Source organism: Aythya ferina (genome assembly GCF_964211825.1).
Source record: "Aythya ferina genome assembly, chromosome: 1".
Classification (NCBI taxonomy): domain Eukaryota; kingdom Metazoa; phylum Chordata; class Aves; order Anseriformes; family Anatidae; genus Aythya; species Aythya ferina.
Genome location: NC_140296.1, coordinates 122,341,085 through 122,364,831, shown reverse-complemented (window position 1 = coordinate 122,364,831; position 23,747 = coordinate 122,341,085). Strand labels below are relative to the sequence as shown.

At 44.2% G+C, this 23,747-nt stretch overlaps 1 protein-coding gene across 2 annotated transcripts; it reads left to right on the top strand.

Annotated features, from left to right (window-relative positions):
* Nucleotides 1-2,206: 2,206 nt before the first annotated feature.
* On the top strand, nt 2,207-21,932 carry CD58 (CD58 molecule). 2 transcript variants are annotated; one of them, XM_084500601.1, is made up of 10 exons: nt 2,207-2,342; nt 8,159-8,461; nt 9,108-9,359; nt 10,181-10,276; nt 11,097-11,144; nt 11,358-11,390; nt 13,187-13,243; nt 13,911-13,958; nt 14,293-14,328; nt 17,549-21,932. In XM_084500601.1, the coding sequence occupies exons 1-10, from the start codon at nt 2,285-2,287 to the stop codon at nt 17,569-17,571; spliced, it is 954 nt and encodes a 317-aa protein (XP_084356727.1). In that variant the 5' UTR covers nt 2,207-2,284; the 3' UTR covers nt 17,572-21,932. The 2 variants fall into 2 exon arrangements, with proteins under 2 accessions (XP_084356727.1, XP_084356728.1); XM_084500602.1 differs by lacking the exon at nt 14,293-14,328.
* The last annotated feature ends 1,815 nt before the right edge of the window (nt 21,933-23,747 follow it).

Below are 23,747 nucleotides of genomic sequence, written 5' to 3'. Positions count from 1 at the left end.
ACAGTGGTTATAATAGCAGTGGGGACTTCTACACTGTTGGAAAGACTTTCGGTCCGCACTAGATTGAAGCATGTTGTGATTCACTTGAGTCAGTCAACAAACAAATGTGATTTTATGTACAAATTCTTTTCATTAAAAATCTGAAAAATGTGCTATCTGCACATTCAAGCAAATGCTAAAAGTGGAAAATGTCAATTCCCCACCTACAAAGCAACAGCTGGCAGCAACATACAAGCACTGTGATACCCCCAGCTGCTGAGAGAAAATCTGATCATGGGAAGATTCACTTTGACAGCTATTACTTGGTAAAGGAAACAATGCAGCTGGGCAGTAGAATGGGACCATAGGGGAAACCAAGTGGGATGTAAGCAAATGATGAACATTTAAAACCAGTTACTGTAGCCTCTGCATTCGAGGGAGGGAATGAAATACTTGCATGGCTTAGCTCACGGTAGTATGCTACGGCTGGATCCACTCCACAGCTGGAATATGTGGTATCACAACTCCTGTATTTTCTGTCCTTTGTCCCTGGGGCAGACACCATAGTGCCAGGATAAAGCACCCAGGCTCCTCCTGTGCACTGTTCCCTGGAGTGACAGAGGAACCAGGATGAGTTAGCCCAGCAAGAAGTGATTCAAACTCGAGTTTCAGAAGAGTGTCCAGACTATGATAGAATAGGAGAAAAATGTTGAAGATGGATTTAGCAAGTGTAGGAGGGAAAGGATGGATGAGTCAGACTGGATTCTCAGGAAAGGAGAAAAAAATGTGTCTTCAATGAGCGCTTTATAGACCTTCTAGCTAGCATCACTACATGGGCATGCACAAGAAGGGAGGACACTGCATCCTTGCCACATATCCCTGTTTTCTCCCCAAACTGGATGAGCCTAAGGGAGGGTCCCAGCCACTGGACTGAAGTTTCTCTCTCACTTTCTCTGTGCCATGAAGCCCTAATTGCTCTCTACAAAGTGGAGTGGCTTCAGCCGGAAGAAGTCAGCCCTGCTTTCGGTGTGTGTGGGTGACCTCCTGCGGTTCCTTCCAGACTAAAATTATCGAAGTAAAAGTGTCTGCTCCCCCTTTGGATTTCTCTCTCCTAGCCCAGAAGATCTCAAAAACCTACAGGAATGCTGTAGTGCAAGGTGGGAGGCAGCATCCTCCCAGGCAATAAGGTTTCACCTAAAGTCACTGCAATTTTGGGAGGGCATTTTATGTGACAGGAAGGGTAGTCAGCAGCAGGAAGCTGCTTGGTGACCAGCAAACTGCAGGAAGATGGCCATATGAGATTTCTGGTGTAAACACTGCAACTCCGAGCCTTTACAGTGTAGGGAGCTGCTTTTTGGCCCTTGACAGAGGTTGAGAGTAGGAGCGAGGACTGAGGGACAGAAAGAGCGGTCAGTGTGTTCCTGTCCCTGAGAAAAAGTAATTTCTGGGGTGGGTCTGACTCCGTCTGGAGCCACTTCTGTGCCATGCAGATAAGCACGTTGGTACAAGCTATCTATGGAGCAGGACTCAGTGTTATTCTGTCATTTAGTAAGGACCGAGACAGCATTGCTCAGCCCACTGTGTCACTCTAGCCCATGCTAGAGCCACAGTGACGAGGTAAGGGAGCTCACAGAAAATCCTAGAAGAAAATTCCTGGAAACTGAGCATGCCCCTGGGCTGCAAAAGGTGTGGCTGGGCCAGCCAGCTGCTGGGTTCTCCTCAGCCAAGGCAATTCACTGAGAGTGAGAGCCACTCTGACAGCAGCTTACAGCTGCGGGAACGCAGCTGGAGCATGGTTGCTGCTGGAGCAACAGGTTTCTGTCCCGATGCTTACTTAAGTTTCCCAAACTGTTGTGGTATTTTCCCTTTCTTAGTAACGCATCGCAGTGTGAAAGGCCAGCCACGAATGAAGGGGAATGTTAAGTTTGTTTGAGTTTTCTCAATGGCTTTTGGGCAGCTGCCAGCTGCTTTCTCTTTTGCCTTTTGGCTTTCCCTCAGCTCAGCAGGCAGGGCCACCTCTGCTCACCCACCCTGGGCAGCGCTGAGGAGACGGGGTGCAGCCTGGAGCCCTGCCCTCACCGGGGCTCGGCTTTTAGGCCTTCAGCCTGCACCTACACACCCCAAACCCTGAACACTGCACCTCCACAAAGGAGGGGACACCCCAGTTTTCTGGGGGCAGGCGCCTCCCCTGGAGCAGGCACCACCCAGCAAACAGCTCGGCGGGGAAGTGCTGGGCGTGACTGGGGGGGGGGGCGGTGCGAGCTGCCTTCCGTTTCCTTGTAGCCTTGGTTGGAGGAGAGCAGCGATGAAGCTGGTGGTCCTAAGGGGGCTGGAGAAGCTGCTGTTCGTCGGCTCTTTACTGAGTGAGTAGCCTAAGGGGCGACCGGGACCCCTCCGGGGGGGTCGGGGTGGTGCGAGGCGCGGGGCTGCCCCTCTGGCTGCTCCCCTGCCTCACGGCGGTGGGCAGAGCCTGGTTCCCCCCCCCCCCCCCCCCCCCATCCCCGGGCACCTAACGCTGTGTTTGTGGGTGTCGGGGTGCCTGGGGGTCTCGGGCTTGCTGTAAACATGGGGATTTGGGTGAGGAAAGGGTGCAGGAGGACAGAGCCGCCGGCGATGAGTTCATTTCTTCGGAAGCAGGCTGGGCTGTGCCGCCACACTCGTCCCCAGTCCCTGCGGTGCTCTGCAGTTCAGGAGAACAGGCTCGGTTGTTTAAAGAACAAAAATCCCTCCTACACCCCCTCCCTATATATATATATTCTTGTCATGGCTGCGTATTTTGTATTCTGCATGTCTTCTTTCACAAGGAAAAAAAAAAAAACAAAAAAAAAACCACATCCAATTTCTTCGTCCGCTCCTTTCCGTTCCTTCCCGTCCGTCCCATTTTGTGAAGTAAATTATTAATGCTCACTTCTGCTGAATTACTCAGTGAAAACCGGCTTAATCCAAATGGCACCCCGTGTGCCTGGGGAGCAGGGAGCTTGCCCAGAGCTGCGAACCTGAGACTTGGAGTTAAAACTCGCCCACCTGTGAAATGAAAGGTGGATTTACAAAGCTTCAGCAGCGAGCAGGAGCTGCTCTTGCTATTTGGGCTAAGCAGCATGGCTTGTTCTGTTTCTATTGTGTGTCTATTTTTTTGTTGTTGTTGTTCTTGCTCAGGGAGTGTCCTCGATGTGCCTAAAATAGGATGTAGTACAATCTCCTTTTCAGGAAAAGGGTGTCTAACAAGTAGGTTAGTGTTCTACTAACCAGTAGGATTGTTCAGAGCAAGTCCCTGAGATTTCCTCCCATGCTATTCCAGAAGTTCAAGAAGCCTCTGTTGTTTAATTACAACTGCACGATATTGTTCTGCAGCCAAGGCCTTCAGAGAGCAGAGGACCAGTGGAGAAGCTGAGATGCTGTACACCTGCAGGACTCTCTGCATGCAATGCCAGGATTTGAGCCTTAACACTATTTCCCAAGTTATTCATCTAGTCGACAACTATTTTGAAGAATGCATGAGTAATAGAATATCTCCTTGTGCGTTTATACATTTTTTTTTTCCCTTTTTGGAGGCACATTGGGATCTTACAGAAAGTAGGTTGGCATGCCACAGGTAGTCTGGGCATCGGGGGCCAGGTGCTCTAGACTTACTGAGCAAATGAGACTCCAAATTCCCAAACAATGCTTAGTTTAAAAGAAGAGGAGGTGTAAAGAAGAGAGGATGCTAATTAGGCAATTGGAGAGCCAATATAATAATAGGCTTCTTTGAGGAAAAAAAGATGGCTAGCTGTTTTTCTTTCCTCTCTAAAATTCTGTATTAATTGATTAGTGTAAGAGATCAGGAGTACAAATAGAATGTCTCTGCTGGTGCAGACTAAATTACTTGGCAAGATTACACACCCTCTTTTTGTTTGTATGCTTACTTTATTGCCATTATCAATGTTGTTGCCTATGTGTAAATGTTTTTACTGCTGCACGTAGATTTTACAAAGGTAAAGCAACCTGCCAAACCCGTATATGAAAATCAAAACTTCAAAAGTCAGACTAGCATGCCCAAGTGCACGCAGTTAAGTCTTTGGCATGCAAGTTTTCATATATCCACGCTTTGTCTTGGCATGTAAGTTTCCTGTTTTGGAAGATGTCGTCAACAGCAGTATGCTATTTGTGGCACCTCTTCCCTCGTCTTCCGGATCCCAGCCCTCCCATCACTCCACCCAGGTTCAAAGTACTGCTTCTTGTCTTCAGATAATCAAGAAGAGCTCAATACGTAGGGATTGCTGCTTTTTGCAAGTCCCTGCCAGATCAGGCTTTTGTCTGATATAGCCACAGATGTATAATGCAATGCTTCAGGAGTGAAGATCACGTTGAGGCCGGGAAGGACTTTGAAGGAGAGTGGTTTTGATGGCTCTAAAATCACTCATTGGGAATTCAAGCCCAAGCTGTGTTCAATTGTGGGATCCCAGAGAGGGCATGTAAAGAGGAAAAAGAAGGTGGTAGTAGTGACTGTGGCTCAAACCCTGCACCTTCTTCTAGTAAACTAGAAGAGTTAGAAGCATTTTAAACCTGTCACGAGGCTCTTCTGAAAGCTGGGAACCCTGAGCTTCAATTCAGTATTAGTGATTTTTCTAAAATTTTAATTAATTTAAAAATATTTTTTTATTTAACTTAAATAATATTTAAGCAGCATAACTGTTTCTGAATTCTCCATTTTGCTGGGTTCCTTTTAATGCTTCATTTTCCAGTCTGACTTCTTTTACACAAACTGAGCGAAGGGGAGACAGCGTGGTTTGCCTAGGAGCAGAGGTTACTTTGTATACCTTGATCACAAGGTTGCAGGAAGTTACTTATTAGCAATGCTAATTTTTTTTTTTTTACTTCCTCAAAAAGCAACTGACCCCAAAAAGCTTACCTTCAGCATGGCTTTTTGTTTCTTCCTCCTTAAGGAGTATGACCAGTTTGTTTTTCACTGTGGCTTTAAAATGTCTTCCTTGTTTTTTTTGTTTTCCACACACGAATACATGCTCTGTGATCATAAAAATTCTGTAACTGCTCGTTTTTTTTTTTTTTTTTTTTGCTCCGTCTTTCTATTCCCTGAGACAAGTCACGAGGTGTTGGGATGAATGGGTGGACAAATTCAAGTTGTTCCTGGAGTGTATTTACTTCAGGAGATGGCTAGCACCGATGTTAAGTGGCTTTAAATAGTAGCAATAGAAAAATATTTTCCAGTCACCTGTGTGCAGCAGGCATCTGGTCTCGTAGTTCCGGCTACCTTCCTCCCGAATAAACAGAGGAAGTTCTGCATTTCTTGCAAAGACCAAAAAACTGCAAAACTTCCCCACCCCTGCTTTAAAGCCCTGGTGAAGTCGGCACCACCGGGGCTGCGGTGCTACCTGCGCGTCTGAGTTAACTTCACCGAGCAGAAGTGAAAACTCCCTGCGAGCCAGGGCCACGGTGAGAACCATGAGTAGGCGAGGATTGCTAATAATGCTATGTGTTTCTGGGCTGTTACACCAGGATTTTCCCCTCCCTGTTGCATTGCCGGGTGCGAGCGCAGGCACCGAGCACGGCGTTAACCACCGCACCGCGTGGCTGCAGGGTGCCGGAGTGCCTGAAGTGCTGGTGACCTCGTGGATGCCTTGCTCTCGCTGGCACCTGCTGTTTTGGCCATGGTGACAGTCTGTTGAAAGACATCTGGCTGGAGATGGAGTATTTTTATCGATAGGTTTGTTTAGTGCAGAACAAACAGGCTTCTGGAGGAATAAGCTTAGTGTAATGTTTTGGCAAAAAGAGAAGTTACCACAAAAATAAGAGTCCACGCCTTCACAGAGAGGAATATCTTTTCCAGCTTGGAAATGTAGCCTTGAGGATACTTCTGAAAAAGACATTTATTTAGAAGCATCTCCTTACTTTTGTATCAAGAGCTAGTTTTAAAGATGAGGAAAACTTCCTACAGCTGCACAGTCGATATCCCTGTTGAGATGTGCCCAGGGATTTCAGATCTTTGAAGACACAGACCCGGGCTGCGCAGTTCTGGATCAGATCCTGTCCTGAATTCAAGGGTAAAACTTGAAGTTTCCGGCTGCTTTGCCAGAGATGAGTCAGAGATGGGTAGGGATCTGAAAGTGGCGGAGCCCCCACGCAATCGCTTGCTCACTCCACCTCAGTGGTATGGGGCAGAGAACCAAAAGGGCAAAAGCAAGACAGACGCACGAGATGAGATAAAGACAACTTAGTAAATAAAGGAAAAAATTAAGGGGGGACAGGAAGCCCCAGATGATGTAGAGAAAGTGAGAAGAGAGGTTTCTGGTTGTGCAAGTCCTGTTTTGCAACAGTTAACACACACCGATGTTTTATCAGCACTCTTTTGGTCCCAGACCTAGTATTTGGGACGCTGTGAAGAAATTTCTGCCTGTCCCAAGCAGACGTAATGCACAAGTGCGTAGCGGCAGTGACCATGATGGGGAGGAGGAGGAGAAAGCCTGGAGAAATAATAAGAGGACAAGGGGAGTGGAAGAGGCTTGGGGAGGAAACTGAGGGGGAGCTGAGGGATCTACGAGGTGCAAGTGGAAGAGGGGTGAGGAACTGAAAATTCTTGCTATTATAAAAATAAGTCCTTGCTCACGCCCAAGGCCCCCAGCAAGCGGCTGCTTTGCTCCCCAAAAAAAGAGCTGTGTTAGCTTGCTCTTTTCAGCAGCCACCGTGCCTCGGCGTGTGTATGCTGCAGTGTTGGGCCACCACAGCTTGACCGTGTCTCTTATCAAGAAGCAGAATTTCCCAGTGGCTAGAGCAGGGACTTCTCCACTTCTTCTCCTTCTCCCTAGGCGGTGAGAGAGGACTTCTTGAGGAAAAGGCGATTGCAGAAATCGTCTGTGTAAAACAAGAGTCTTGAGCAAGACTCCAGGCTTCCTCGGGTCACGACAGTGCTTCAACAGCCCACCTTCTTGGGCTCTCCAAATACAAATTTTGGGGCTCTTGGGTTCTTCTTCTCTGGAGGTTGATATAATTGAGGTGGGTGAATAGAAGTGCTCATACTGGAGAAAAACTGAGATGTTGGTATCGGCCTGAATGGGACAGAAGACAAAGAAAGAGAGGTGGGTTGTGTTAAAAAGGAGTGGAAGCGATACCTGAGCCCTCTTTACTCTGCATAATTTTCCAGTTCCTGTGCTTGGAAAACACAACAGCACAGGTGCAGATAGCGAGCAGTAGGAACTAATAGCACGAGAAGAGTACATTCACGGGTGAATTGCAAACAAATTGGGTGATCCATGAGAAGAAAGGCACAGGGAAGACCTTCTGTGTCTGCAGTTCTCTACCCAAGCATATAGAAATGCCTTTCCCATTTCTTGCCTTCCACCTCCTGTCGGAGAAAGTCCTTGATTCCCTGGTGTGGCTGCAGGCAGAGGAGCAGGACACACAATACGCTGGTGAGCATTGCTCTTCGGCAGCTGGAAACCCAGTCTTCTTAAGGATTGGCCTGGCTGACCTCCTTTGTTTTTGTTTGGAAAGGAGATAAGATGAGATAAGATGCGGAGCAAGATGGGTCACGACTTGCTTTCTGGGCTCCTACGCAGTGAAGGGAAGAGATCTGCTCTTTTGATGCAATAAAGCCGCAGTGTCTGCCTTGATTTATGAGCACTACGAAGTATTCATGCCATCAATCTGTGTCCTTCGTTCAAGCATAGCTCGATCTGACTGTTGACTTGTTTTTATCTATATGGACATGCATTTCTGCCACGGCAGGGTAGTCTTGCGATTTTAAGAGCCGCCAGTCTAAGCTGTCAGCAACAAGATGCTGAGATAGATTTCACTGGCGACAATTCTTCATCTTATCTCTTTCACCGGACTATGGGCAGGAGGCTTAACTCAGATGATTAGACAGAAGGTATTAAACATACAGAAGCTTAGGATAAGGAAGGAGACTGGGACAATGACTATACCTGAGGTTAGGGTGTGGGATTTGGATCCATTTCTAATGCTTATCATATGGTTGTGAAGACGGGCTGGCTTTGGGTAATTCTTAACTAACACATACTTTGCAAAACTATGTGCTTTTTATGTGCAAAAGATGTGCTTTTAACCTCAGTTTGAATTTTATGATAAATTGAAATGTAACAGTGCGTACAGCATTGGTCAAGTAATAGTTTATTAAAAAAAAGTTAAAGCAACTTTTTTCTTTTTTTTTTTTTTTTTTCCCCTATAGCACACATCTACTGTGAAGAGAAGGTGTTTGGCATTTCAGGAGAAAATTTTACTTTTCCAGTAAAATCAGACAATAAAATAGACGAAGTTATTTGGACAAAAGACAAAGACAAAGTGGCTGAATGGGATGCGCAAAGCGAACCAACGTATTTTAATTCCCTCCGGAGTAGAAGCTTGCTTAACAAGGAGAGTGGGAACTTGACCATATTTAAACTGGAGAACAGTGATAATGGAATATACCGTTTAGAACGTTTTTCTAGTGGTAAAGAAAGTGGTGTCTTTACATTTAATCTTACCGTGTTAGGTAAGTATGGACGAACTGCCCAAAGAACTGCACCGCTTTGTTCCCTTTTAAGAAGGCTAGAAAGTGGAGTGTTTATTTGGCAGAGAAGCAAACAGAGAGAGCGGGGGACTGTTTGTCTCCATTGTTAAGTTGCTGAGACACTTCAAACAAGTTTTCAAAGGTGGCATCTACGCTGTGCCCATCATTGCTTACCTTGGCGTGGCGTTCAGAATGTGGGTGGGTGGCACGCTGTGTGGTTTCGGAGAGAAAATCAAGCTCTCTGAGCAAGCTGACCAAGTTGCCCTAAGCAGTATGCCTCTACTAAAGATGCTCCTGCGGGCATGTTGTATCTTCAAATATTTGTGACATTGTACTGTGCCAATCTGCGCAGCCTCACTAGTCGTCTTTGGGAAAGATGATTGACTAGTGTGTATATTAAACCTACTGACAATGAACCACGAGGAGCATCAAACCTAGGCACTGAAGAACCAGGAACAGGGCCACTTTCAGAAATACATTCCTCTTACGCACATGTGCTCCCCTCAAAAAAAAAGCATTTTTATCTATATGCTTTTCTGCTGCTAATATCGCTCCAACCCTTGTCCTGTGCTAAAACTCAAGGCAGTGTGCAACCAAAAGTAATACAACATGTTTTCTCTCCTTTCAGATGCCCCTTCTACACCTCAAATAAATTGCAACTTGAGTGATGGCAACTTAATGCTAACATGTGAAGCAGATTTCCAGGGGCCTCTGACTTATGTTTGGAAGATCACTGGCAGGAAAACTTCCACGGGCCCAGTGGTTTTGATCCCTGAAGAGAATGTTGATACTGGGGGAAAAGCTACATGTTTCGTTACATACTTGGAAGTTAATAAGAGCTCCGAAATCACTTTGAATCAGTGTTTTGCAACTTATCAAGGTAATGGGTTGGGTTGTATATGCAATTCTGAGGCTGAATTAGAAAATAGCATGGATTTTGACTGTAAGATTTCTCTCAACTTCTCAGAAAGTTGAATTGAAAGACTAAAAAGCATCAGAAGCCTTTTGTCTGCTACAAGTGTGTTTAAAGGTTGACGAAAGGTACTGTGTTGATAGTTTGATCCCCCTGGAAAGATGCATCTTGTAGGGATCTCAGTAAAATAAAACCTTCAGTTTTGACTTGAAATGAGTGATAGAGGGAGATGCCTGGAGAATAGAATAGTTCAGTTGGAAGGGACCTACAAAAATCATCTCGTCCATCTGCCTGACCCCTTTAGTTAAGTTAGAATATACTACCTCTCCAGGAAGCCTGCTCCAGGGTTTGACCACCTTCACGGGGAAGAAATTTTCCCTGACATCCAGTCTGACCCTGCCCTGGTGCAGCGTTGTGCCCTTCCCATGCATCCCATCATCGGTGACGGGAGCAGAGGCTGCACCTCCTCTGTGCTTCCCCTCCTCAGGGAGCTGCAGAGAGCCGTGGGGTGGCCTCTCAGCCTCCACAGAACTGGCCCTAGAACTGAGCCATCACCTTCCATGTGATGATGTGCTTTCACTGAACTGAGTTAGTTACCGTGTGACTTTTCTGGAGCTGGCTTAGGGTTTTGCTGATAACTAAATCTGGAGCATTAACTTCTTGAGCTTACTTTTTAAAAATTAAATAGCTATAAAATGTACATGGGATATTATTTCTACTGAGATGTGCGTCACCTTAAAATGTTGCATTTTAACTAATCAATCATAATTTATTTTGCTTTTTTAAAGAACACAGATCTCAAAAAAGAAGCAGACCTGGGCTTATTATTGCCGTTGTTGTTGCCTCTCTCTTCGTTGGAGCTGGGCTAATATACCTGTTCAGAAGTATGTATGGCATTTCTTGGCTGAGCCCAACGTACTTTGAGATTACGCTGATCTAAGTTCTGTAGAACGTATGAAAGTTTCTGACCATGGGATGTATTGTGATTGCAGTAGCAGAAACAAGTACAGCTTAGACAAAGACTAGTAAATCTAAAGGAGCTAATATACTGAACTTTGCTGCACTCAGCTGCTATGCTTGGTGTACTGGGAAACACTAGTTTGTACTTGCATATTTTTCTCAGATGAGCATGCGGTAGACCAGTATACGGTAGACTCTGGCCGCACGTGCACGTTGCTGACTGATGTTCAGCTCTGTTATTCAGCAGGTCTGGGTTGTTTTCTGCAGAGATGTTTTCCAGCCAGGTAGAGCTAACGAGGTACTTTCCCATGGGGTGATTTCAACAGATGCACAACTACACAGTTGCTTTTGGCCAGCGTGTTCCTCCAGGTTGTTGAAAGCCCTCTCAGTGGCAGCCCTGCCCTCCAGCATATCTCCTACTCTCCCCAGTTTGATGTCATCTGCAAATTTGCTGAGGCTGCCTTCTGTGCCCTTGTCCACATTGTTGATGTTAAACAATATTATGCTTGATATCAGCCCATGAGGGGTGTCACTATACCTGCCATCAATTAGACTTGAAACAGTTCATCTGTTTTCCCTTGAAACAATGAAGGCTTGACCGCGCTTCTCTTGACAATTCTAGAAAATAAACTTGCTGTGCCTCATTTTGGGGGATGGAGGCTGTCAGCTAGTGTCCAAAAGCACAAAACTTTAATTCCATGTGATATATCTCCAGATATTTTCCTCTTTTTTTTTTTGGTGCAGAAAAAGCTAACTGTGGAACAGGAAGAGCTGATCAGACGATTGCTCCAGGTAAGAGAGCTGAATTGTCACAAATGTTTAGAAATAAGGCTACTGCTTTAATTTAGTCCCAACTTGACAGCTTTTTTTTGTAGCAGCATAGTCTTTCATTTGACAGATACAGAAGTAAGTTTTCTTATAGGCCTTAGCAGTTTAACAAAGTATAGATGTTTTTCTACAGGTCATCAATACATGTTCAAAATACATATATATTTTTTATTATAGGAGCAGCTCGTCTACTTGGAGCCAATAACACAGGTAAGAAACCCGTTTCAGGTCATTGCAATTAACAGTCCACAAATATTTCTTACTAGAAATACTTCTGTGCTTTAGTGCTGCTTCTTTTTTTTTTTTTTTAACTTTTTCACATCACCTGTTGGTTGTAACAAGGAGTGTGATCTGCTCTTTCCTTTTTTGCCACGTGTATGTTTTTGAGGTGAATTTCAGTGTAAGCACGCTCAACCTCAAAGCCTCAGTTGAGGTCCAGCAGCAGATAATCGCTTTGCACTTAGTGTAGGAGTTAGTGGGGCTGGCAGAATTACCGACAGGAAGCAGCCTGAGAGTTGCCTGGCTAGCAGCTCTCTCTGGGGGTGAATTTTGTTTCTGACAATGGAGACTGGGGGCTGGCCTCAGCATGAGGGATGGAAACTTGCATGCTATAAAGCGGTCTTTTTGCCTGGTTGATTAGAGCTGGTTTGTGTGCTGAAATGAGGATGGTTTTTCTTCTGTCTCTTTTAATCTTATCTGCCTGCCCCTTTTGTAGAAAACTTTTTCTTTCAGAAATTTTTATTTTTATTTTTTAATCCCAGTATTCATATCAAGTTCTTAGGGCTAGGCGTGACTGTAATACATTGGGAATAAGTGATGTCCCTATGGAAATGTCTTGCTGGCCTGTCTTGGAATTTGGGCCACTAGCCTTTTTCTCTGTGCGTTGAATTTGACTAGGGATGTTGCTATTTCCAGGGGGTGGAAGTTGCTGCTGTGCGTTTAGCACGAATTATAATGATGACAGTAAATATAATGATGACTGGTGTTATCACACCAGATTGTCTGGAGTTTGCTGTTAGTTTACCTTGGTTATATCTTGAAAACCCATCTAAGCACTGGTGAAGATGCATATATTGCTAGTCAGTTGTGCAGAACTGCCTGATCCTTGCTTCTGTTGTGCTGAAGGAAAGACTACGGTGCATGCTTATCTCCTGTGGGCCAAATTGCAATGGTCTCTTTTTCTTTCTCTAATCCCTTCTGTTTTTTTCAGGAAAAAAAAAAACAAAAAAAAAACAAAAATCTGTTAACAGTGCCTTTTGATAAACTTCTACGCATGTTTTTGCATGCCTGTCTTCTTGTAACAGCCAAGATGAGGCAAGGAGAAAGTTTGTGAAGGAGCTCCTCACCTCTTTCCATTAGTTACCAGTCTGCTGTCCATCCCTGATTTCTTTACATGATGCCCTTCTGCAGGAAGTACAGATTCTCAGCATTGTCTGTATTCCTGTCCAGATCTTTACTTATGTGCCTGCTGTCCATTCTAATCCTGCTTTTCATTTTCTACCTTTTTTTCTTTAATTTACAGCAAGCAATGACACTGTTCAGTTCCCTGGTTTGTGGCTGTGTGCATCGGGAGTTGGGAACTCTGTACAGTGATCCCCTAAGGAAGGGGACAACTCCTTCGGTCTGTTCTTTCACAATATGCATCTTGTGCCAGGACCACTGTGGTCTGTTCCTATGTATGTCTGTTCCTATGAACCAGACTAGATCATCATAGTCTGGATCACGAGGGGCATACAAGGGAAGACTAAAAAATCCTTTTTGGTCACCAGACCAAATCTTTCTCAGTGGGGAATTTCTAGCCATCAGCTGTGAGCTCAGTGCCCTTCTGGACTGTTCTGGAGTAGAATGAACAGGGGTTGCACGTGGGGTTCTCAGTCTGGTATCTTACACGAGGTGCTGAAATTAATACAAGGCTGAAGCAGGATGTTTCTTGGGTTGTAAACTACCGTGTCACCTTTTGAAGAAATGTTCTATATGTTTAATTTCTTATGTCAATGCTTTTACAGATGGGGAGGAAGACAAAAGTGAAGCAAATGGTGGTAGGCCTGGAAATGATAACGTAGGTAAGGAGGCAGTGCCATGAAAACAGGGTTTGGGGGTATTTTTTGTTGTTTTTGTTTTTCCCCTGGGCAAGTCAAAGTTCAAAGATCTTGTCATCAGGATTTAAGATAAATAATCTCCTTTTGATATTTTCATATGTTTGTTAGAGCTATGGTTCTAGCCTGTGGTTCAGACATCTCTGAAGTTCAGAAACTACTACTGGTGGGTTTCAAGAAGATGAAAAAAAGATTTTAATAACAAACAAACAAAAACATTCTTTTGCCAGTACACTTAAACGTACCCACATTTCAATTAGTCTGCAATGAGAAAGTCACAGTGTTAGTGTGACACATCTATGAAGTAAAGAAAGGAGATGTGGATTCTCTTCTCAGTTGTCTGGTTTCTTATGGTGAATCTGTGCAGCTTAATCATTTTTAAGTAAACCCACTGCAGAAAGATTTTGTAAAGCGGTAAACAGATGCATAATGCAGATTATGGTTTAGGAACTGAAGTGATTGCTGGTGGGAAGTTAAAATTAATTGCAAAGCCTTCAATACAGGTTTAACGTATGAATCATCTGGAGAATATGCTGTATTTGTTCTGTAACTAGTGAAACTGTCAGTTTAAAGTAGAGCTGCATATTTTGCAAACTGTTGTGCTTCATCCATGCACGTTTCTGTTTACCTGCAGCTGCATCTATGCAACCTCCTGACATTGTGGAAGAAGAGACAGAAGGAGGTAAGGAGTGTGATGGTGCCTTAAAACATGGCAACACAAGGGGGGAATTAATTTTGCATGTGGCCTTTGACAGTCTAAAACATACTACCATGTCCTCAGTGCAGAGATTTCCATTCCCCTGTTGGCCTAGACAGACTTGTTGCCTTAGAAACAGTAAATGTTGGTGGGTAAATCACTAGACGAGAAGTCGAAAAGACCTGGATCCTTGTGTCTGTTACATAGCACTGAGCAAGTACCTTCCCTGGGCTTTAGTTTCCCTCCATCGCGTTTCTGGTTGTGAAGTTATGGGTGGTGCCGTGGGTTTCTGATTGTGTTCTGTGCTTGGCCTTTGCAGCATCTGGAAGGGGACACGAGGACACTGTGGAGCCAGGTATGGAGGAAAGAGGGGATGTGTTTTGTGTTGTCCACGTGGAAACTGTTGGTCAGGGCTCTTATTGTTGCTGACTGTTAATGGCCCAGGTCTCGGTGGGCTTACTCTTGTTCCATCTCGGGGGAGTGGGGGGAGCTCCGGGATTGTCTGAGCGTGAGACTCATGGGGAGGGGTGACAACTTATTGCTTGGGTGTGCAGGTGCATTTTCTTTTCTCATAAAGAATGCTGAGCTTACTTAACTTGTGTTTTTCTTGTGGTTTGTGCTTGTTTTTAAACCTACAAGGCTGTGGTGGGAAAGCTCTTCAAAGTAGACAGGGTAGTGAGCCCAAGAACCTTATACGTGGAAAGAGAAAGCTGGTTATTACTCTGCACGGGGAAATAGTTGATCAATGCTACATCTTATTAGTGAAATTCAGACAGCAATGATGCAATGTTTCTTACAGTTTCATACTGCTTGAGTTAGTTAAGTCCTATCATCAATTATCAGTTCTGATGGGTGAAAATTTTTCCATGTAGACTATAACTGATAGGATGGCCTGAGCCAATCTAGCAGCTTACTGTCACTAAAAGAGGAGGTCTTGCTCCTTGGGCCTTCTCTAATGTTTATCACACGCCTCTGTGAGCCATGTTAGCAGGAAATTGACCCAACAGGAAAACAAATTGCATTATCTTCTGCTAGGTTAACAGGCTAAATCTGATCATAAAGGGCTTTGGTAAGCACTGGGGTAGCATACTGGAGGAGATGGGGCACTGGTCAGTGATGGATGCAAAGGGAAGGAGGGAGGGAAGGCAAGAGGTGTGTGGGGGGCTGTTGTAGTGACAGCAGGCCATCAGCATATGCATAAAATAACAGCATTGAACGGTTACTTTCTCACACTATAAAGCTTTGCTGTGCTTTCAGCATGCTGTAGGACAGCCACAGTTTAACTGAGAATCAGCCTGGTGGCAGAGATCATGGACTGTTGTCATAGAGCTTAAGCCTTTGATAGTGCTGGTGGTTCTACACAGAACTAGTTAAAAAGCACTTGACAAATAAAACGTCTCTTAAAAAATAATTTTGGATGCATGTGGAATTAGGTCAGCTATAGCAAACTGGGTGAGGGGAAGAAGGAATGGATGGAAAAAAATGTTTTGAAACTTGTGAAATTAAAGGTTTTGTTTTCAAATTTATTAGCTGGGACACCAGAAAATTTTTGATTGGAAATTTTAAATCTGACTTAAATGTTTGAAAAGTGTTTTGTAAGCTTTTATGAAACGCACACTATATGCCAGTGTGAATTGAAGCATTTCTGTTTGGAAATAAGATAAATTTTCAGATTGACTGAAAATAATTTTCATTTCCTCAGGAGAAAAGGAAGAACGTTGTTCTGTCTGTCGTATAGCCCTTGGTTAAGAGTTGCAGATGTGGGTGTTTCATGCTGGCTTCTTCTTTTCGAGATGTAGAGCAGTGTTCTCCAAACCTTTTTGGTTATGAAACCTATCAGTAAAATAACTTGAGCACATGCCCCCAGTATATGCATGTTTACTTATTAATGGCATAAAAATATTTTGTTTCTACATCATAGTGGTTTGTGTTGCACCCCCTAGGTGCACCCTACTTTGGAGACCACTGACGTAGATACTCAGTAAGTAGGAATGAGGATAAGAAAATTGATTCTGTGATGCAAAAGAAACTGACAAGGAAGCAGGCTTGAAACAGGGCTGTATTACTGGAGAGGAAGCTGTGCTATCTTGGAATAACTCAGTTGGATCCTGTGAGTTGCCAGTGAAGAAATACTGAAGACCAAATGAGGTAGTCAGTGTATAATGCCAGTGCTACGTGCTGCTTTGAAAGGGCACCTACTCCTCTGTGCTGTGCTTCTAGGTGATGCTTAAAGACTTCTCATCTGACGTAATATTTTTGTTATGTCATGCATCTTTGCTGTGTGCCACAACAGAGGAAGATGTCAGAAGTAGCTGTGCTGTTCTCGGCGTTGTTTGCAAGCTGTGTGACATTTTTTACATGTTGCGTGGGGAGTGTGAAGCCTGTTGCCTGTCAGCACAGCTATAAAATGAGAAGAGAGAAGCAATCTCATACTCAGGCCTCCTCACTGCACAGATATAAGCAAATAGCTGCTCCCCCCTCCACCCCAAAAACAAACAACGAAATGGCTCCTCTATCACTCTCCTTAGTTTCGTAATCAAGCTGGTGTAAGTCAGCCACAGGTAAGACAGTTACCCTGCTTGGACTTTAAGGATACAAGCCATAAAAATATTTCATATCCATCCAGGAGCCCTGTGAGATCCAGACTAGGGATATCTTTCTTCTTATCCTCTATTGAGAGGATTACCACATGTCACCATGTGATGCTCTCCTAGACTGCTTCCAGGCATCTTGTCCTAGGCTGGAGTGATGCTGAGCTAGAGACTGCTGGAAGAGAGAAGTAATGCTGTGATAACTGGAGCAAAGACTGAGTTGCATAGTGCCTTGGCATGTCCAGGTGATTTCCCTTGCACTGTTGCTGTGTGTGCACCATCAGGGAAACACTGATGTAAGAGGACCTTGTGTATGCGTTGTTTAAAATCAGCCTGGTTATAGGTTGATGCCTGTTGCATGCAGTGAGTTAGGCTGAGCATGTAGCCTTGAACTTCCTGGGTTGTAACTTCCTGCACTGTAACTTCACTTTGTCTTCAGTTTTCCTGCTTGTCAAACGAGAACTCTCTCTGTTTATTCATCAGAAATGCAAAACAAAGCAAACAAACAAAACCTCACGCCTCCAAAAGCACCTGCCATTACCACGTGGAAAGAATAGCAGCAGCGTTGCATGGATGTGTTGTACACAGCTGGTATAAAGACCATAAAACTAAATCTTTGTGTAAAACTGGTGTCGTAGGGGCATAGTTATCTGATCCAAAGTCACAGAGTCAGAACGGGCTTGCAGGTTGCAAGCTGCTTAGCAGATGGCTGGCAATAACTGGTAAATGTTCTTAACCTGCTCCAGTTGTTAAGCAGCATCTCTAAGCTTAAACAAATCATTGCGTGTGGTAAGTGGCTGGTGCCTACCAGATAACCACGGGTCAAAAAGCTGCTGTAACTGGGTTGTTTAGGATCATGCGGCAATGTCTTAATTCACCATCACGCTGTATTAGTGTTTAAAACCTGCAGTGTTCTTTTATAACTCATACAATTTCAAGAAGAGAAGACATAATACTTGTTTGTTTGTTTGTTTTTTGTCCCAGAATCAAACGCCACAAATAATTGACTTGTGGACCAAACAATGTTTTGACCTAATGGGAGGGAATTCAACAGGGGAAGACCACTATCGTTCCTCTTGGAGGTTTTCCAGAAGTACTGAAGTCATCTGCAAAGAAATGTTTCGAAGGCTAGTTAAACTGAGGAAAAACTGCCTGGTTTTCTTCCCTTATAATGGATAACCTCCTTTTCTTCATGCTGCATGAAGATAAACAGCTTGAGTCGTGAGCAGCAATCTCTACTATACAGTTTTGTATCGGTTTTTAAATGAACAGCATCTACTAACAAAAACACGGCCAAGGATTTTTTTTATACCTGTTGTGTAGCACTATCAAAGAGCCCAGGCTGGAAGAGACTTTGAAAGATCATCAAGAACAACCTGTTGAAGTTGGCAGCCTTTTAGATACTAAAGAAGGTCTATTTATGCATGTTCAAACATACAGATCAAAAACTAATTAGCTTTCTGTGCAACTACTGGATCAGTGTATTTTACAGTCAGAAGAAAGATGGTTCATCCTTCAGAAGTTCCAGATGGATCGCAATTGGAACTTGCTAGTTTGGGTTCCCCAGCAGGAACTCAGTGATCCAGACAAGTATTCTCAAAGAAAATTATGTCTTGGAATCAACGGAAGACTGGCAAGCTGCGATCATTTCCAGTGGTGGTTATCTTTAAGACAGAGCTACAACTCAATTTATTCTCGCATTAGAACAAAGCTGCCTCTATTAGCACTGTTTTGTATTTTTTGACCTTGAACTTCTGATATTCTTTGCACTTCCAGCTTTTTGGGGGGTTCTTTTATGTCTTAACTGCTGCTTCACATTATTCTAGTAGAATGTCAGTCTACCCATTTCTAAAGAATACTAACATGCTTTTGTCTGCAGCCATGAGCAAACTAAAACTTGAAAACTGAGCTCATACAAATACTGAAGCTCAAAAAGAAAGAGGAAAAGAATACCATGTATTCGTGTTTTCAAATCATCAACCTGTGAAGCATGTTTCATGAATGCTGCAGGCTGGATGTGTTTATTGCAGCGTGAAAGCCATTGCAGTTGATTTTGAAATGGGCATATGTAAATAATCGTAAAGGTTTCTTAGTCGTAACCCAAAATTAGAAAGTTCTCTTTTGTCTTCCTTATTGGACCGAGCATTTATTGCAAGGCAGGGATCAAATTATCCCCCGTGTAGTGGTGTAGGAACATCCATGCTGTTAGTAATTAAGTAATTACTCAAGACTTCTACCTGTAGTCATCCAGAAGTGGAAGAGATTCTGGCATATTGCCGAGTTCTGCTATGTTGCCTTGTCTGTGTAATACTCGAGCCAAATAGTTGATCAAATCTGTCTGCTTTTGGTACCTGCAGTCACGTTTAATGAATCAGTCCTGCGTGGTGCAATGTTAAGTTCTCAAGTTTACGAATAAGGTGGTGAGAAGACTATCAACAGAAAGGAGCCTATAGCAGTATTAGAAATTATAGGGAAAATTTAAGCTAGGTGGGACCTCAGGAGTTGATGTAGTGCAAACCCCTGCTTAAACCTGGGTCAGCACTGAAATGAGACTAAGTTACTCTGCTTCACCTAGTCTGGTCTTGAAAACTTGCAAAGATGGAGACTGCACAGCCTCTCTGTCAACCCCTTTCATTGTCTGGCTTTCCATGTTGAAAAACGATTTCCTTATATCCAGTCTGAATCTCTGTTGTTTCAACTTGTGTCCATTATCTCTCATCTTCCCACCAGGTATTGCTAAAAAAACCTGTCACCATCTACATGATCATCTATGGGAAAGCTGCTGTTAATTACCCCCTAAAGCCTACTCTTCTGCAGGTGTGAGCACCTCACAGTGCAAATGCTCTAACCCTCTGACCATCTTGGTCAATCTTCACTGAACTTGCTCTAATTCACTGATGTCTTGTTGAAGGGGACAAAAACTGGATGTACCACACCAAATGCAGTCTAGTGAATGCTGAGTGGAGGGGGATAATCACGAAACTGTAGAATATCCTCAGTTGGGAGGGACCCACAAGGAACATAGAGTCCAAATCCTGGCTCCACACAGGGCAACCTAAGAATTAAACCATATATTTAAGAGTGTTGTCCAGATGTTTCTTGATCACTGACAGGCTTGGGGCCGTGAATGCTTCCCTGGGGACCCTGTCCCAGTGCTTGACCACCCTCTCAGTGAAGAACCTTTTCCTAATAACCAATCTGAAGCTCCCCTGACACAGCTTGATGTCTTACCACTGGTCACCAGAGAGATCATCACCTCCCTTTCTACTACCCCCTCATGAGGATGTTGTATACAGCAAAGAGGTCACCCCTCAGTCTTCTCTTCTCTAAACTGAACAAATCAAGTGTCCCCTGCTGCTCCTCAGTAACTTCAGGTTAGTGACTTATGGCTAAGCACTTATTGTATGAGGACAGGCTGAGAGAGCTGGGCCTGTTTAGCCTGGAAAAGAGAAGACTGAGGGGAGACCTCATCAATGTGTGTAGATATCTGAGGGGAGGGTGTTGAGAGGAAGGAGCTGGTTTCTTTTCAGTTGTGCCCAGCAGCAGGATGGGAGGCAACGGGCACAAACTAAAGCACAGGAGGCTCTGGCTGAATATGAAGGGCACTTTTTCACTGCGAGGTTGACAGAGCACTGGGACAGGCTGCCCAGAGAGGTTGTGGGGTCTCCTTCTCTGGAGATATTCAGAACTCGCCTGGATGCCATCCTGCACAATGTGCTCTAGGTGATCCCACCTGACAGGGGGGTTGGACCAGACAATCTCCAGAGGTCCCTTTCTAACCCTAGCTATTCTGTGATTCTGTGAAATCTACTTATTTCATCATCACAGAAGGCAGTCAGGTAGGTTAGGCACAATTTACCCTTGGCAAATATAAACTGACTCTTCCCAGCTCATTTTTCTTCACAAACCCAGAAATGTGTCCCAAAAGAACCACCTACCTGGTTCTCCCAGGGCTGCAAAGGAGACTGTAGGTTCCTAGGTTGACCTTTTGGACCTTTTTGAAGATGGATGCAACATTTTCATTTTTTCTAGTTGTCGGGGGCTTCCCTGATAGCCATGGCCAGTGATGATAACACTTTCAGAGTGACATCAACAAGCTCTCACGGCACCCTTGAGCACATCTGATCAAAGTCCTGTGGACTGGTGTGGATCAAGTTCTCAGGTAATCCCTGACTGATGGTAGTTTTTCCTGAACCCTTTGCCTAAGCTCAGAGCCTATGAGATCTTGTTAACGAAGACGAGGCAAGAAAGGTATTAACTAAGTCTTCTCTGTCCAGTATCCCTAAATCACCCACCTGGATTCAGGAATGGGCCCACACTTTCCTTGTTTGCTCGATTACAGTTAATATAGCAGCAGATCCTGCTCTTGTTGATGTCCTTTGCAAGTCTCAGATATAGTTGAGTTTTGGCTTTCCTGAAAGCATCCTTACCTGAACCATCAGTGTTCCTAAATTGCGTGTGTGTGTATATTTATATTTATATGTATGTGTGTGTATATATATGTATGTGTATATATATACATATATATAACTTGCATGGAATACTAGTTCTTGCTACTTGCTTTCCATACTGCACACATTTGCGTATGTGCCTTTGAGATGGGCCTCCTTTTGCCCTTTTTTTTTTTCATTTTTTTGCCTTCTAAGGTTCCAGTCACCCTATATCTTTTACTTCGGACCCCTGTCCACTACTACCTAACTGTGGGTTGTGAGCTCCCTTGCCATCATTCCTATTTCAGAGATTTCCTCGTGAAGTTGGCCAGCCTGTTGACAAATGTGTGTTTGTTGACAAGCTCTGCAGGACTTTTAAGCTCCTCCTGTGTGCTTTTACTGGTACTGAAACCTCATTATTAGTTACTAAGGGTATGAAGGGGGTCTATGATTACCAAGCTGAGTGGTGCAGTTGATACAACAGAAGGAAGGGAAGCCATCCAAAGGGACCTGGACAAACTTGAGAACCTAATATGGTTCAACGAGTCCAAGTGCAAGGTGCTGCACCTGGGTCAGGGCAATCCCAGACATGAGGACAGACTGAGAGAAGAACACATCGAGAGCAGCCCTGCAGAGGACCAGGGAGTGCTGGAGGATGAAAAGCTTGACAAAGATTGTCAGAGGGCTGGAGCACCTCTCCTATGGAGAAAGGCTGAGAGAGCTGGGGATGTTCAGCCTGGAAGGCTCTGAGACCTCCTTGAAGCCTTTCAGTACTTAATGAGGGCTTTTAAAACAGATGGGAAGCAAGTTCTTACTCAGGCAGATAATGACAGGACAAGGGGGAATGTTTCTAAACTACAAGAGGGGAGATTTAGATCTGGGCTATCTTCTGACTGTAAATATGTTTTTTATAATTTATTAAAAAAAAGATGTAACAATGTGAAGTATTCCAGTGTCTTTTGTGATGTATGCATACACGTTTTATTTAATTTTAAAAGTCAGTAAGTGATTCCCAAAACATCTTTAACCCCAAGTGCTTTATTTATTTACTTATTTATTTTCAAGTCACAACTCCTGAGCCAAGCATCCTTCTCCACTGCACCTTCAACAGGTTTACAGGATGATGCTGTCTGCTGAGGTACATTTTAACAACTTCTCAGGTGAAGATGTCCTCTGTCACGTATGTGGTATTAAGAGCAGGTATACAGTTTGTTTCCTGCTTGGCTTTCCTTCTCTTGTTATTAATATGAGAAACAATGGTCCAAATGGTCCAAAATGGTAGAAATTCCTCCCAGAAAACAAACCAGTTTCTGTAATATGCTCCGTTTAGCCTGTACAGTTTAATACCAAACAGCACACGAAAGTCTCAGAGGGTGTGGTTTTAACAATTCTTCTATACCAGATATCATCTGCTTTGTTTCCAAAGCAAGGAGTGACAGCGTCGTGAACAGTCCGAGCTAATTAACTACAGTTTCAGGGAAGAATTCAGCATAATTCTTGGAACTTCAGAGCTTTATCAGAAGCACAGAAACCAGCTGCTATCGCAGGCTGACTTAAGACCAAGAGCTCCAGCCTCTGCCAGCTCTCTCCCACTCGCTTTGCACAATGCCTCTCTTTGAACATCTGCAAAAATGAATGAATGAGGAAACTTTTTCTTTTTTTTTTTTCCAGTGAAAAAGCCTAAACTTATCTTGCAATTAATACAAAAAGGGGGCAGCTTTCACTAGCAAAGAATAGAAGCTCAGTCGAGCTGCAAACAGTTGCTGGGGTGTGGCTCAAGTCCAGGAAGTGCTGACAGCACACCAGGTAGCGAGCCTGACCTCTCATCTCATCGTGTCCCCACCCTGTGCTGGTGCTGAGATGACTGCTGCCAATAGAAACTGATAGTAGAAGCTGCTGACGAATGCTTGTGCTTACAAGAAGCATTACACCTCATGCCATGGTCCCCACTCTCCCTTTTTTTTATCCTAGCTTCAACCTGTGGAAACAGTGCCTGCAGGAGACATCGCTCTCCATTTATCCCAGATTAAATGACAGCAGAGCTCATGTGCTGGTGTAGAACTGATTTTGTGAATTTTGGGTGTCAAGGCAACTTTGTTTTGCACTGGTGTGCACAAACGAGCTTGCAGTTGTTTGCAAACACCCTGCTCAACCAGCAACCCCTGTGCTGGTTGAAAAATTACACCATCCTTGATTCCTCATCAGCTGTACAACTGTTAGAGGCACTCTTGGACTGATTACAGCGTGAAAGCAGCGCATGGGAGTCAACAGCTTCATCAGTGCCTGGCAGCCAGCTTTGCATCGAGCTCTGCAGGCAGAGCTGAGGACCGTGGCTTCCAGGAGCAGGACTGCAGCAAAAGCTAGAGACAGCAGGAACCAGGGGCTGGTAACACCTACCAGGCTGTGAGGACGTGATGAGCACCGTCTGTGTCACTCTGCTACAGGGACATACATCTGCAACACTCTTGAAGCAGCAGCAGGTTAATTTAGTAACGTCCAAAGCAGCAAGAGAGAGGTGAGCTTGTGTGCTCCTGCTGTCTTGGGGTATGTTCTGACCTCTGCATAGGTACAAGGACATGAAACATTTCTGTGGGTCCTGATGGGCACGTGAACACAATTCTGGGGAGCAACTCAAGGGGTCTTTCCTCCTTGAAAGGAGTAGAGCTGACCATGTGCACTACTGTGATTCAAGTAGTACAGACATGAGAGAAATCAGTTTATCCTGTGCCCAAGGATGTAACTGAGTTTCTCCT

Coding starts and splice junctions, on each gene's coding strand:
- CD58 (XM_084500601.1), top strand. CDS start 2,285: ATGAAGCTGGTGGTCCTAAGGGGGCTGGAGAAGCTGCTGTTCGTCGGC. Junction 11,391..13,186: donor ACTTGGAGCCAATAACACAG/GTAAGAAACCCG, acceptor ATGCTTTTACAG/ATGGGGAGGAAGACAAAAGT. Junction 14,329..17,548: donor CGAGGACACTGTGGAGCCAG/GTATGGAGGAAA, acceptor TTTTTGTCCCAG/AATCAAACGCCACAAATAAT.